The following is a 15,608-nucleotide window of genomic DNA, read 5'->3' as shown; positions in this document are numbered from 1 at the left end:
CTTGTCAACTAGACCATGGCACTAAGTGCCATGTCCAGTCAGTTCTTGAACACCTTCAGGGATGGTGACTCCATCACCTCCCTGGGCAGCTGTTGCACATCCTGGCTAGATGGTGCAGTGGTGGGGGCGACAGTCCCCCTCTTTTGGGGTTCCACAGAATCCCAGCTACCAGTGGGGGCGCAGCACGGAACAAAAGGGCCTGGGGTGGCACTGGGTTACTTTATTTGATGTTACGCTCCCCAAGTCCCGGGGTCCCAGGCAATGAACTGGGGGCAAACAACAGCTTATAAAGGGGGGCAGGTCTCAAGGGAGGGTACAATATTCAACTAATCAGGAAAACTGGGGGTGGAACACAAGGCAGGGGATACAAGGGAGGAAAACTGCTTGGGACAAGAGGGCTTAACGACTGGATGTGTGGGGGGGAAGGGGTTTGAAATTTGGCAAGAAAGTAGCTAAATAACAAACAGATAAACCGACACCTGGCTCGATTGAATAACAAAGGCAGGTCTGTGTCCCTCTAAAACAGGGGGAGAAAAAAACCCAAAAAGACTACCAAAGCACAAATCAAACAATAAACCTGCAAAATAAAAACACACAGGCAGCCACTTTTTCAGTGAAGAAATTCTTCCTGATGTCCAACCTGAACCTCTCCTGGCACAGTTTGAGGCTATGATGTCCTCCTGTCCTGTAAAATCCAATAATATTGCTTGGTAACCAAAGCACATCAGGAGATTTCCAGGCTGCTGTATTTTCCAAGAGATTTGCAGGCTACTGAATTTTGTATGTTGGGTGTGGCCTAACTATAAACTCCTGGTTGCCCTAAGTTCCTTCCTTTCTTTTTTCAAAGTAGTGTGTGCTCAAATTTTTTATCTCCCCCACTACCCCCGCCCACCACTTGGATCTTTGAGCTCATATTTCAATTTGTCAGTCATATGCAGCTCTTATTCAGGCCCAAATTATTTCCTGGCTGGTGTTTCTGAAATCTCTGCTACCCAAAAGGCATCACCCTTTCCATATTCCTTCTCGTCACCTTCCACTCAGCTCTTGTTCCAGTCATATCTTGGCTCCTCTAAGTGATCATCATATCCTTCCCTTATTCTGAGCATCTCCATCCTCTTCATCAGACAGCAGACAAGTAATCACAGAATATTCTGAGTTGAAAGGAACCCACAAGGATCATCAAATCCAATTCTTAAGTGAATGGCCTATGTGGGGATTAAACCCACAACTTTGGTGTTTTTAGCACCATGCTCTTACCAACCGAGCTAATCTCAGGGTCATGTTGCTCTCACCTGGGTAATTACCAGCCTTTGCCAGCTGGGCACAAATACTTAGGATCAATATGGTCCTGTCTCCTTAGAAAGGCAGGGACATAGTTCAGCTGAGTTCCTTGTTGCAGCTGTTTGGATTTGATAGACCCAAACACAGTTGGCTAACTTGCACATAGATGCCCAGTTGCTCATTTTTAAGGACTACATATAATGAGGATTTGTTGAGTACTAACTTGGCACACAGAGGTTAGGCACCTTGTTAATTTAGGTCTTATTTTGGTGCATGGGAGAATAAGTTTTTTTCATGTTGGGTATAAACTAGTGGAAGATCTGTGGTCCTTCCTCTCAGTTACAGAAGAACTTTGGACGTGAGGCAGCAGTTACTCAGGAGCTGACTAGAAATAGCTCAGTGACAAACCAAAGTTAGACTGCTTCTGCTGCTGCCTTAACCAAAAAGGAGTGCATTTGGATTACTAGGGTAAAAATAATCTCTCCCTACATCTACATGCTAGGACATCATGGTTAAGAGTGGAAAATGGCTGTTTCAGTTGGTATGGCTCCATCACTGCTAACTTGGGTTCATATTCTTGTTTATACACAGGAATAAAACATACATTCATGTCACATTTTATTTTGCTCTCTTAAAATATGAATTAAGCAAAAATGTTGCTTTCCAGCGTTCAAACGTGTTTGTACATTGTAAAATCCTGCAATGCAATATTTATTTCTGAGAAATAGTGTTGGTTTTCACTGGTATCCAGATCACTCTGTCTAGTTGCTAATCTCTGACTGAAAAATGCTGTACATATAATAAATATTAATACAATAATTGTGTACATTGTTTAGCTCTTATGGTCTTTCAAGATAAGATGGGCGCTCTTTATAGGATAAAACCACAAAAGTTTTTAAAAGCTTTGGAATCCTTTTCCCTATCCAATTTTATTCAACCATAATAATGTTCACCATACCTTTCTCTAGCTTGGTGTGCAAGCTTAGCACAAGGACAACTATCCTGGCAGCAACAAACCCTAAAGGCCATTATGACCCCAATGAGTCTGTCTCTGTCAACATAGCTCTTGGCAGTCCCCTGCTGAGCAGATTTGACCTGGTTTTAGTATTGTTAGATACGAAGAATGAGGAATGGGACCACATAATTTCATCCTTCATCTTGGAAAATAAAGGTAAGAGTAGTCTTTTTAAATCATAAGGTTGGGTTGGGGTTTTTGTTGGGTGTTTCTTTTTTGGTTGGTTGATTTCTGGTTTTGTTGCTTGCTTGTTTGGAGGTTTTTTGGGGGTTTTTTATTTTTCTCCATTTTCTAGTTTGCTATTCTTGAATCTTTCAAATTAAGCAGTGTTTACATTTTTATCACGGTGGTTTTCTGCTGTATGGTTATTCTTCAAGTAGATCACTAATTAATTAAGAGGGGTGAGCTGAGAACCCTCTACTTTTACTCTGGGATAATTTATAAGAGATTTCAGCCCGGCTGCTCAGTAAGTGGATTGTTTCCATCTCAGACCTTTACAGTGTTTGATCTGCAGATCCTACATGCCTTGCAATTGTACTTGCTGTTGATCAGAAACTTATTTCAGGCAGAACAGCTCAGAGATGCATGTTCTGCAGGGCTCAAAGAATGAGCAATAGCATTCTCCATGTGGAGCTTTGTGCTCTGGAATGAGGAAAGGCAGTGTGATTTGATTCTGACCAGCCCCTTCCCCATCCATGTCATGGAACATGGCTTCGATCCCCTTTACAGAGGAAGTGTGGTTACAGGGAGCTTCTTCAGCTAGCTTCCTTTCCTTTCCAAAATGCTTCCCTACAAAAAGTGTTCAGAATATGGCAGGTAGCTCTTAGCTCCAACAGAGTAGGTAAAAGAGCCAGAGGAGGTGCATACATTCATGTAGCATCTTTGATTTTAAAGAGTTCCTGAGCGCTTTGCACTGCCTGTACCATCTGGTGGGCAGTGAGGCTGACAGCAGTCCTCTAGAAATTAGGAGGCTTTACTGTGGATTTTGATAGGGAAGGGATTGGATGGTGTGTAAAATTCTGCACTGGAATTTCACCAAGTCCTTGAGGACTAGTGTACAGACAGCCAGTATGCCCAAAAGTACAATAATGTGTCTTTCATAGTCAACTGTCCATTTAGCAGGAGTTGTAGGAAGAAGCTTGATGTCTGTTGTTATAGAATTACCAACAAGGGTGTTGTAACGCAGGCTGCCCAAGCAAGTCAGAAAAGCTCTGGAGCATGGAAAGGATGAAGACCTACTTCTGCCTTATAAAAAGCATACAGCCAAAATTGTCTGATGAGAGCAACCTGATCCTTGTTCGCTACTATCAGATGCAGCGTCAGAGTGACTTCAGGAACGCTGCCCGCACCACCATCCGCCTGCTGGAGAGCCTGATACGCCTTGCAGAAGGTAAGGCCTTGGCATTTTTATTTTTAGGCTAACAATTAACCTTTATGAAAGGAATAGAACAGTATAATTATAGCCAGTAAGCAGAGTAGCAGCTTTTCTGTGGAGGTAGGGATAGGTGATTCTTGTGTGATTTTGTTTTATCTTTCTCATCTAAAAAACCTCAGGGTTGGAGATTTTGTGTGAGAAAGGGTGTTACATTTAGACTATCAAAGCCAGTTTTAATTTTGAAATTCTCATGTATATAATAAATATTAAAACCTCTGAAAGAAGCCACATTCAAGAGAAAAATCTCAGAAATTATGTGTCTTTAGGAGAGGCAATCTCAGGATTTACTTGGCTCCATTTGAGTCAAATATTTGCTTCTACTCTGAAATTAATATAACAAAAGAAGTGTATTTTCAAAGTATTAATAATCCTAAAATAATTAACACATAAAATACAACATTTTTTTGTTTCCTGAAGTATTAGTAGTCAAGCCCATATTTTGCCATACAACTCAAAAATTTCCAACTCTGAGTCAAGTCATATTTCATTTACAAGAAAGAACTCAAAGGAAACAGTAAGTCTCTGTTTATTTTATTTTATAAAATGGCATATCAAATATGTTCAGGATGAATTTAAAATAATGTACTGTATTTTGTAGAGCAAACATAAATGGCAGTGTAGAGCCTCCTACTTTAGATGTTTGTGTTTTGTTCTCTATTTTGAAGGAAAGACATTCTCCATTTAAGTAAAAGACATCCCTAACTTTTCAAGATTCACATGTAATTTTCCCATTCAGTGTTTCTTCCCTTCTTATCATGACATTGGGGCTTTTAGTAGGATTTTGTTCTTTCAAAGTATTATTTAGATGGTATTAACTAACCTGTCTTTCTATTGCTGAATAAGAACTGAGTGTGCTTCCATGGCCAATTAGGAAAAAGGCTTCATGTGGTAAATTATTTGCATTATATCTCTTTACAAAAATCACTTTTATTCTGCTGAATGAAGAAAAAGAATGAAGAAAAAAATAAAGCTATTGTAGAGAAAAGCATTTTAAATAATACGAAATCTCTGACACAGACCAGGTAGAAGAACAAATTTTTTTCTGACCTGTGATGAAAGTTAGACCTTATTTTTTACTCTATGGTGATGGCATGTGCCTGTGTAGATAAGGATGTTCCATATCGCACCTGTTGTGATATCCAGCACTTTACATTTTTTAACTGCAGAATTTTAAGCATTTTTATTCTGTCACTGTAACTGCAATTTGAAAAATACACCCCATTGTTCACTAGAAAAACTAATCCTTCCAGTTTCTGCTGAAATTGACGTTGAAATCAAAATCATTGTATTTATTTTTAAGTTATGCCCATGCATGAGTGTTTGAGGGCTGAAGAAATTTTAATATCTTGTTCCTTCTAGTAAAAAAACCCAAAAAATTATTTTTTGACTTTGGTAACACTTGCACCCATTTATTTCTGATAGCTCATGCCCGGTTGATGTTTAGGGACACTGTGACTTTGGAAGATGCTGTAACTGTAGTGTCAGTGATGGAATCTTCTATGCAGGTAAGGTTCCTTGAAGACGTTGCCATTGGTGCAATACTCCATTTAAGGGATTCAGTTTTACATGTAGATATGTGCCAGCTCCCTTCTTCTCTTTGAAAAGGATTTTAGGGATTCATGCAAAGTAGGCAATCAGAGACCTTGACAAGTCTTTTTTAGTCCATATTGATTGTTAAAATCCTTAAACAGAGATTATACTGAAAAATCTGGATTAGCATAAAGGCCTGCTACCCTTTTTATAGACTATGCAGTCTAAGTGAAGTTTTGGCACACTGTTGGCTTTTGGTAGTTACATTTTAAAGACATTTTGAGGCAGAAATTGTGTGTATATCACTGTGTTTAATAGCCTCTGTCAGGATTTTCTTCCATGATGTTATATAGTCACTCATTAATTAGGTATGAGAGAACCAAATCATTCTTTGGAGCAAGTTCAAACAGTTTTCTAGACCTACAATTTATTTTGCCATTAAATAATTTTAAACTATTTTGGTAGTAATAGTAAAACTCAGAAGACAAATTTTATTCTTAGAAACCTTAAAATTCCAAAACTTTTGTTGGTTGGAAATCATGAATTCCAATTATCACATGGATTTATGTAATGTTTCTATGCAAACAGGCATTGAAAAAATGTGAAGGGTTAGATTTTAGTTTACTGTAATATTGTTATTAGGATGTTGAAAAAGCAGCACATTTAGAATTAATAAAAGAAATGTGAATCTGAAGAAGGGATTTTTTTTAGTAGAAATATGGAAAATAATATAGACACTATTCGTTCAAACAGAATATTTTTAAGATAAATAAGTCTTCAGGCTTTGGAGTAGGAAAAAAATTACCACGAGGAGATTATCCAAAGTTTTATGTATGGGGGTTTTTAGCACATCTGAAATGTTTGTGTTTGGCTCTGTCAGAGATGGTGTTCTCTGCTGCTCAGCTGACTGGTCTGACCCAAAATGGCATTTCCTATGTTCCTGTATAGGTTGATTTGAATATTTTCAAATTAAAACAGTTTTACAGAGCACCTATTAGTTCAATAGGCCTGAAAGACCTTTGTGGAAGTAGACACGCTCCTTTTTTTGGAGACAAAGGTCTTCAGGATAGATGCACAAAGTCATATATGGCAGGTAGGCACTTGTAATCTCCCCTGTCCTTTCAGTGAGGGTTGAGAGACTAATTGCAGTTTATGCCAAGATAATATATTGCACAACATTGCAAAAGGAATTTATCTCAAAAATACTACAGGGCCTGACCTTATTAAGTAGGAAAATTATTTCACTGTCTGCTGCACTTCATCTTGCACTGTTTTGAAGAACTGAGCTTTTCAATGACAGCACTGCATCAAGTTAAAATATGAAGCTGTTGAAACTGCAGAAGATACCACATTAGTCTTCATTAGCTGTAATTAAACCTGTAATTAACTAGATGGAAAATTGATGGGACAGTGGTTTTAAATTAATGTGGTTTTGAATATAAGAACTCTGAAATACTGATTGTTTTGGGTTTTTTTGGTGACAGATCAAAAAGTGAAGCCTATGTATATAATAATAATAATAATAATAATAATAATAATAATAATAATAATAATAATAATAATAATAATAATAATAATAATGAATGTATCCCCTGTGTGTGTCTCTCTACCTGATCAGCACAAGTAAATGCAAAAGAATTGTTTTAACTGTGGGTCACTGTTTTATTTTTTACTGCCTCAAGGGCTGCAGGTTGACCTGGCCAGGGTAAACCCCCTACATTGTGTAACAAATTTTTGTCTAATAAGAGTCAGTGAGAAATTTGCCTGAATTATGACTGCAGAAGATTACCTGGGGGTACTTGGTATGCTTATCATCTTTGCTCCACTCTTAGCTTCTTATGAGCAAGTAGGCAAACATGTTCATTTTTGCTAGGAAAATGCAAATTTGAGATTTGCTATTTAAGGTCAGATTTTCCTTTCCTCCTGATAAGTATGAATAATCACTTAAGTAGTTTATTTTTGAAGGAAGTGGTTTATTTGTTTTATTAAAAAAAGATGTAAGTAGCATGCAAAAGCAGTAGCGTGCATTTTGTTTATTTTTAGAAACAGATTCCTTCTCTAGGAAAAAAAACCCCACAACATTTTGTACAGATACATCCTGTGTTTGCTGCCTAATTGTCAGTCTCTAGAATGAAGTTGTAAATGAGGAAGTGCCAGTATCATTCTGGAAGGACTGGCTGCAACCTTTTAGCTCAGCAAACTCCCTCTTTGACGCAGTCTTTGCTACTTCTACAATAAGTCATGTTCTTGCCAGTATAAAATTGAAATTCACAGTTCTTCTGTGACTGGCTATTTCTTGTGAGCTCTCTTGGGAAGGAAGACTCTCACATTTTCATCAGCAGCCAACTTCATTGGAGATTTTGTTTTGTTTGGCCCTCTAATCCACCTTTTTATTTCTCTTTCCTACTTTGTTTTTGTGAGCATATTCCAAAACCCCGGCTTGATCATTTCTTTGCCTCATTTTCTCTTGCTAGCATTATCTCTCTCCTTCTCTTGGTCATGTTCCCATCTTTGGTTTATTCTCTTTCCAATCCCTCTTCTTTTACTCCTTTTTATCATTTGTCTTTCCATCCCTAGGCATTTTACACCTTTCCTTTCCACTAACTTTTCCTGTAATACTTTCTCTGTTTAAGATCGTCTGCCCTCAGTTTGCAATGGTTTTGTCATACGGTTTCCTTGCTCTACTCAAAATGATATCTCAGAATCTCAGAGGGGGAGGAATCTCAGAGACATGAGCTGCAGCACAGGAATTAAACTTCACAGATGTCTTAAATTCACTAAGAATTTCACATGCACACACAGTATTTAAAAGAAGCTCCTTGTGATGGCCAAGTGAAGGACCGAAATGTCAGTGAGGGCAAGACATTATTGTAGCCCCTGTTGTATATCTCAGGATATACAACCATGTAGTCCTTTTTTCCACTGGGTCCCTAGGTCACATGTTGGCAGTACTCAGTCTGAAAGCAGCTATCTTTTATCAGTATTTTGCTCAGTATTTTTTTATTACCTACTGAGCTTTATACATTAGACAGGAATGGTACATGCTAACTAATCTGTGGCAAAATAGAGGGTTTGTGGTGTGAGGTGTTTTTCTCCAATTAATTACGGAGCTATTCTAGATTATTTGTTGTGGAACACATCACTGTGCAGATGCTCTGTTCCCAATAAAAACGAACTTCATTTTTACAAGGTACAGCAAAAATTTTCCCAGATGAAAATCACTTAGGATTCACTGGAATTATTCACAAATAGTAAGTTACTCTTAAAATGCTATTCAGAAATATTTCTGCACAATAATTTACCCTGTGTTGACAAGTCTTAATATCCGGGTATTTTCCTTTAAGAAATTAGGCAAAGCTAATTAAAACTTCTAGCAGTCAGAACTTCTTCAGTTAAAATAATTCCTCACATGGGCACAATTTTTACAAGGTACTTGGAAAATATCTTCAATCTTAATTTTAATTTTCAGTCTTGATGTTCTCAAGCTTTAGGCGGACTTCCCATTCCATGTGTGAATAGAAATAAACACGTATGAGTAAACTGCAGGCTTGGTCAAGTAATTGCTTTATGTTTATGAGCAATTTTGACCATGTGAGCAGATCTAATAAGATTATTTGTGTGGATACAGTTAGCAAATACCTTAAGCTTTAAAATATCTAAGAGAGAATTTCAGATAACATGTCTCTGTTGTTTAAATTTGGTGTTTAATAATAAAGGTAGTTTCCTATTTCTATTTTTTTTATCTCCTTGGTGCCATAGGGGGGTGCACTTCTTGGAGGCATCAATGCCTTACACACTTCATTTCCAGAAAATCCAATGGAGCAATACCGAACCCAGTGTGAAATCATATTGGAACGGCTGGAGCTGAAAGATCTTCTGCACAAAGAGCTACAAAGACTTGACAGGTTGTAATACACAAAGTAACAAACTAATTCTGAAGGGAAACAGAATTTGTTTCACAATAGTATCTGCAAGGGACTCCTTCTTTAGAGGACATGGATGATCAGGGAGATTGTTTTAAAGAAGCGCTCAGAGATCATTGCAAGATCACTTTTGCCTCTGGGTTATAGAATTTACAAATATTTTAATGATTTCCCAACTCATATCTCAATATTATACTCAGATAAGTTTCAAAAGTGCTTCTTAGAGTCAAAATACTAGATTCTGTAGCTGAGCAAATAATTTTATATAACTTTTTGCTACTTGTTTGGTAAAATACAACAGATCTGCTTCATGATTTTTAAGCCACCTTTTGTACTCGGCTTCTCAGGATCCTTCCCTTACTGTTTATGGAACATATAAGCCTGAATCAAAGTTCTGGTTTTTGGGGTGATTTTTTTCTTTTTTACATGCTGGAATTTTCACTGTTGCATCTCTAGTTTTCAGCTCACTGCAATAACCTTTGGGACGCCTATTTGTTGTTATTAATAGAAAACTTTTAATGAAAACTTTTAACCTGAGAGAAAAACCCTAGAACTGGAAGGAAATAAAACTTAAAAAGAATCAAACAAAAACCTCACATTTTCTTCTTCAAATGAGATTAAGCTTTAAAGAAACTTGTTTTTCCTTACTGTTAAAGGAAGCTAAAAGATTAATTTTTGTTAAAATTAATGGAAACAGCTGGGAGAATTCGCTTTTCCTTTGAATATTTTTGAGACTTATTTTGTAACTTGTAGTAATGATGTGTTAAATAACCACAGAGCCAACAGAAACAGATGAAAGTAAGATATCTTCAACAGACAGACACAAGCTAGTTTTAAAACAGAGATAATTCATAGGGGTCATAGAAATGCAGGATGGGATGGGAGATCAAATACAAAGAGAGGATCAAAGCTGCGTTTGACCTTCCTGGCAGGAGCTCACATTATCTGCTCTGAAGCCTTCTAATGATGAGGATTTTCTGTTGCCATTCTGTAGTCTCTTCCATGATTGCTCCACCCAATGCCCATAAAGGTTTTCCCAATATCCCACCAAATGGCCTCTGCTGCAAATTAAGCTGATTTCTTCTTCTCTCTCTTAAACAGCTTAGGGAATGCTAAATTAATGTCCTCTTTAAAACAACCCATTCTGTATTGCAAGGTTTGTTCCATGCATTCCCCCTAAACTATATTTCAATAAAACAAGCATGTATCATATATCTCATCCCTTCCTGATGAGTCATATCATTCCTGCCACCTTCCATTTAAAAATTTAAGAATATACATGTTAGTAAACAATTATAGTAATTATTCTAAACATGTCTATACGTGTCTATATAGTGTTATATCTCTCCCAGAGCAGAGAAACTGTTTAGCAAAAACCAGATTGCTGTCTGCCTTGGAGAATATGTGTTTAGGTACGATAAACAGAATATCAGCTATTCTGAGATTAGAAGGAACCCTCCCTCAAGTACCTCTGTTGTTTTGGAGGGCCCTGATGATGCTTATAGCCAAAGACAGTGATAATTAAGTTTTATAAGTGATTTGAGATGCTTTCATTCTCTCATGTTTTTGACATGTTGAATATATAGTGAATATGAGAGAAACCCAAAAACAACCACTGTTCCAAGTAATACCCAGATTTTCCATTCCAATAACTCATGTGAGACTTTACCTAGCTCAGGATAAGATTTTTAGGTTCCTGTTCTACAAGATAGACTTACAGAATGTGTAAAACCTGCAAGGGACTCTAGCAATGATTGTCACTAGTGCAAAGCTGTTTGTTTTGGGATTTTTTTTTTCTGTTTGGTTTCCCAAGGAAATGTAGTTTAGGTTTAGGTTGCTTTCTCTGTCCATCTGCCTGCCTTCTAATAGGGACCCTAAATTCTGCCACTTACTATCAAAGGTGCTGAAAGATTACAGACTGCAACACCAGCTTTTAGAGCTGTATGTGAAACTTAATAATATACTTTTGTGACCTACATTATTTGTAGCTTTCCACCAGTCATGCATATTATGTATCACTAATGCAATGAAGAAAGAAAAAGGAAGAAAATTAATTTACTGTTGTGTTTTTTCCCATGGTGTAGATTGCAAGGGGAAAATTCATGCCAGCAGGAGCCTGAAGAAATAAATTTCAGTACTACCACAAGGTGCTCAAATGAGGATGCATTTGGGCAGCCAAAGCAAAGGTCTCAGTCAGAACCTTCAAATCAAGAAGGGGATAACTCTGGGCCACAGACGCCTTTACTTGAAGGCAGCTGTGAAGGGAATATACATCTAGAACCTTTGTGCAACCCAGCACATGGTAATAACAAAAATACAAGCAGCCTGGCATGGTTTGACAGCATGGAAGAGAGCAGCACTGATGCTGAAGAAAATTCTCTCAGGAAGTCTCATGTGCCCAAGATATCTCCAAATAATTTGACTTCTAAAACTTCAAGTTCTGAAGAAAGCTCTGCTTCAATACCAAGGAAGCAAAACGGAATAAGAGAGTCACCAGCAGCTGTGGATCTGCATGCTCCTCTGAAACAAAAGGACAAAGTTTCCAAGTTAAGGAGGAAAAGGACTGAAGAACCCAACTGTTCTTCGGAAGATAGTATTGCAGACCCAGCACCAAGTGCTAGTGTGCAGGATTCAGTTATTAGACAACATGCTTCTAGAAGCTGGAAGAGGCTGCACAGGGAGAAGTCATATGGATTCTTTACAAGTACACAGGACCCCGAGGCAGAGGCCCTTCCTTCAGTATTACCTGCCTCTGGCCTGCCAGATCTCTCAAGTGATGCAGATTCTGTGCGAGGAGAAGAGAACAGTATATCAGTAGCAGCAAAAAGTACAGCAGTTTCCATAAGAAAAAGAAGTAAAGATCAAGTAGTGAAAGAAACAAAGCTAGTGAGTTCCCATGAGCAAGAAAGTGAAAGTCCCCCAGCTGCTAAACTAGCTAAATTTTCTTTCAGACCAAGGACAAAGCTTGGTCATTCTTCAGAGAAGACAAATGAAGAATTTTCTCATTTTCCGAGTGAGACTATTTTTAAGCCAGGAGAGCAGCTCCAGGGAGAGCAGCTTCCAGAAGAATGCTGCCCACCTGAGAAAAGCAAGATGACATTGACTCGCTTAGGAGAAGGTAGTTTAGAAAAAGGATCAATTGATGATAAAGGGGAGGAGGAGCGGCAGAGTCGGGCCTTAGGGAAAGAGATCAGAGAAAGCGCAGCAATACGCTCTGATGCCAGTTTTGATGCTGTGTCCCTTCCACCCACTGAGAAGAAAAGGGAAGCAGAGGAGAAACTGGGTGGTCCAAGCACAGGGAAAGTGCGCTCCAGCACATTAGCTAAGCTGTCCACCTTCTCCTTTGTATCACGTCCTGAGGCAAAATCACAAACCTCACCTGCTGTTAAGAATGACACCAGCAAGGAAAACCACAGCCCGTCGCTGCAGGTACACGTGAGCAATCCTAGCAAAAGGAAGAGTTTTGCATTTGGAAATTCTAGTACAGCCAGCGTGGTCACAAAGACATCTCTCTTCTCCATAGCAGAGCTGGATGATGCTACATTAGATTTTGATTGGGATAAAGAGGTTAGGAAAAATCCAAGCACGTAAAATCTCTATCCTCCCAATTATTTAACATGCAGTTCTTCTGAATCTTCACCCTTCTATCACTTGTATCCATGGTTTTCAAAGCATTCAATAGAACCACCTCTGAATGTGCTTTCTTTAAAGGCCATATACTATAAGCAAGAACTGTGTGTGCTGCAGGCCTGATTTGGCTTTTAGTTTTCTCAACTCTTCCCAAGACTGTTTATCTCAGTTCACTGTTTTGATTGAACTGATGAACCCTAAAGACTTGTACAGCTATGTTCATGTGTCCAGAATGAGTGATCTTGCAGAAGAGCAGTCTTAATTGACTTTATTTCATGTAACAATCACAACTAGACATTATTCAGCTTGTCCTTCCAAGTGACTGTGCCACTTTAGAAAAATTATGGTGCTCAAGCTATGTCATTATATTTTGTTCATCTGTATGTGCAATTTGTCTCAGCATATTTACCAATATTGTGATCTATCATCATGCTATGGTAAATGTTTCTGTATTATGAATATCATGATAACTTTTCTTCATCTTTGATTTGTCACACTGCTGATGTTGAAAACACAGAATGAGAGCTTTTTGTTTCTGTTTTTACTTTTGGTTTTAAATACACTGGTTCAGATATCTGTGTCTGTATTCTGGGTCATTTTATCAAAACCTAACTCTGGAATAAACACACAGTTCCCCACTGCAGAGACAACGAATTTCAGGTGATTGAATGGGAGTTGTCAGTAACCAGGGTAACTTTAATGCAGGCATTAAGCCCTGGCAGATAAACTACACTTCAAACCTAGCAGTACAGTGAAGAGCTTCCCTAGTGTAGCTGGGTTCTGAGTCAGATAATGTTTACTAGGATATTTAATTACTATTAGAGTTTTACTGCATCGGATCTGTAGTTTTTCTTCTGTAGCATGCTGCATCTTGTGCTATACATTTGTCTAATGGGAAGTTAATCTACTAATGCATTCCATATTTACAGAGAAAGGTAAGCCTTAATTTTCTTTTAGTGAATTGCCTGGTATGTTTCTTCTGTGTTTGAATTCTCCACAGAATATTCTTGTTATAACCTGCAAGGTAAACAGAGAATGGAGTGGTTGCTTGCTGCACAGTAAATCCCTTGGGAGACTTGCTAGCAGAAAGATCTGATTCTCTCTTGATTTGCCTAGAAGTAGCTCATTTGAAACCAAGTGAGTTAAAATACTGCAGAATTTCAGAGAATTGAGGGAGTGTGAGGCCCAAGTATATCAGAGTGGTACAGTAAAATTATGAGAGCACTAAGGCTAGTGTTGGCTTACTGTTCAGAGTTCAGCAAAATGATAGAAACATTGCTGTGCAGACTGATTGTGTGGTAGTTCTTCCACTGGAAACGTGCCATCAACCAAGACAAGTGGAATTCATCCGCCTCCCTCCCAAAGCACAGAGCCACCCTATCATGTTCCTTCTCACTTCTATGCCAGGGTGAGGTTGATATCCACCCATGACCTATTGCCCATGAAAATAAGATGTATCCTGTGGGGTGCTGTGTCTGCCCTGAAAGAAGGGTCAAGAATTCTGGACCCATGAACATTTGTGATGGTCTTCCTACTTGAATTTTTTGCATGGTGTGGTCTCTTTTACAGTCAGAAATCCTCTTTCCTAGTTTTTGGGTTTGACTGATGTTACTGGCTGGCCAGTGCAAAGGCAGAACATAGCTACTGTCTTTACTAGCCAAGCTTCCAACCCTAAAAATAATATGTTTGAGCACATTAGGACAAGTTTGATAATGCCCTGGAGACTTTCCAGACTTTCTGGAAAGAGCATGGTTGGGTCACTATCTGCCACTTAGATATGTTTTAGGCAGCTAAATCCAAACAGAGTGTAGAATTTAGGTAGAGTGAATTTGTCATTTTTGGTAGTGTCTTACTGGTGATTAGTTTTTGAGGCATAATATGCTAGATAGCGCATCAGTAAAAAAGAAACTTTTCAGACTCCCCTGATTAGAAGTAGTCAGTGTACTACTTTATGAAATGGAACAGTTATTCTTTACTGAGCAGAGGTTTTTGAGATTTCCCATTTAGAAGCAAAGAAAAGGAGGCACAGGGGCATTCCACTGAGCTTGCAGAAAGGCCCATCTTCTCTATACTGTTGGAGGAAAAGTACTGCTGCCTTTCCAAACTGTCTCAAACAGGTCCTATTCACCCAAGTGTGAGGGGTAAGTAACATAAAGAATAAATCTGGAAAAGCAGATATGCTGAGATTGTTCTTTACCAGGCCAGTTGAAATACTACTGTTGTAGTACTGCTTCTGATTCATAGCATGAATTCAGAGCATCCAAGATAAATGAGGAGCTCACAATAATAAAAAATGATACCTGCTGCTGATTTACTTTCTCCCTCACTGTTGCCATTGCTACAGAACCCATCTATCAGTGCTTTGGCAGGGAACATTGCTAACTTCTTTCCTTTCCCTTTATAAAGCAACTTCCCCCACAAATAATCTCAAGTTTTAATGTTTTTTGAGTGCTACAATAGCCCAATGATTGGAGAATTTAAAGCACTATGGCAGTAGCAGTCTGCTGGGCTAACCTACAGATGAATTTTCTTTTTGAGTGCTTTGTGCAGTCAAGGGGCAGATGAGTCACTTCCTGTCAGCCTGTCTTCCTGGCCATGCACTGAGCCATTATCTGTTTTATCACTTGCCTCTCTGAGTCTATGGCCTATCAAATCAATTATTATTGCATACACTAGTATTTTATTCAGCTGTGTTCATGGAAGGAGAATATATATACCTGGTCATGCAATGTCAGTGCAGCTCCCTCCAAAGCCTCCCCGGGGAGGTACTGCCCATCCTATTTCAGGGACTTCT

The 15,608-nt window shown here is 38.5% G+C and overlaps 1 protein-coding gene across 1 annotated transcript in view; it reads left to right on the top strand.

The window, feature by feature from the left end:
• Window positions 1-12,775, top strand: part of MCM9 (minichromosome maintenance 9 homologous recombination repair factor) — a gene marked incomplete at both ends in the record, with an annotated part of 46,848 nt that extends 34,073 nt beyond the window's left edge. The window contains 5 exon segments of the mRNA XM_084202161.1: window positions 2,250-2,452; window positions 3,483-3,686; window positions 5,154-5,236; window positions 9,021-9,166; window positions 11,269-12,775. Coding sequence (XP_084058287.1) covers window positions 2,250-2,452; window positions 3,483-3,686; window positions 5,154-5,236; window positions 9,021-9,166; window positions 11,269-12,775 — 2,143 coding nt within the window.
• Window positions 12,776-15,608: the final 2,833 nt, after the last annotated feature.

Source organism: Fringilla coelebs (assembly GCF_963513975.1).
Source record: "Fringilla coelebs genome assembly, chromosome: 3".
Lineage (NCBI taxonomy): Eukaryota > Metazoa > Chordata > Aves > Passeriformes > Fringillidae > Fringilla > Fringilla coelebs.
This window is presented reverse-complemented; position numbering and strand designations above follow the sequence as displayed.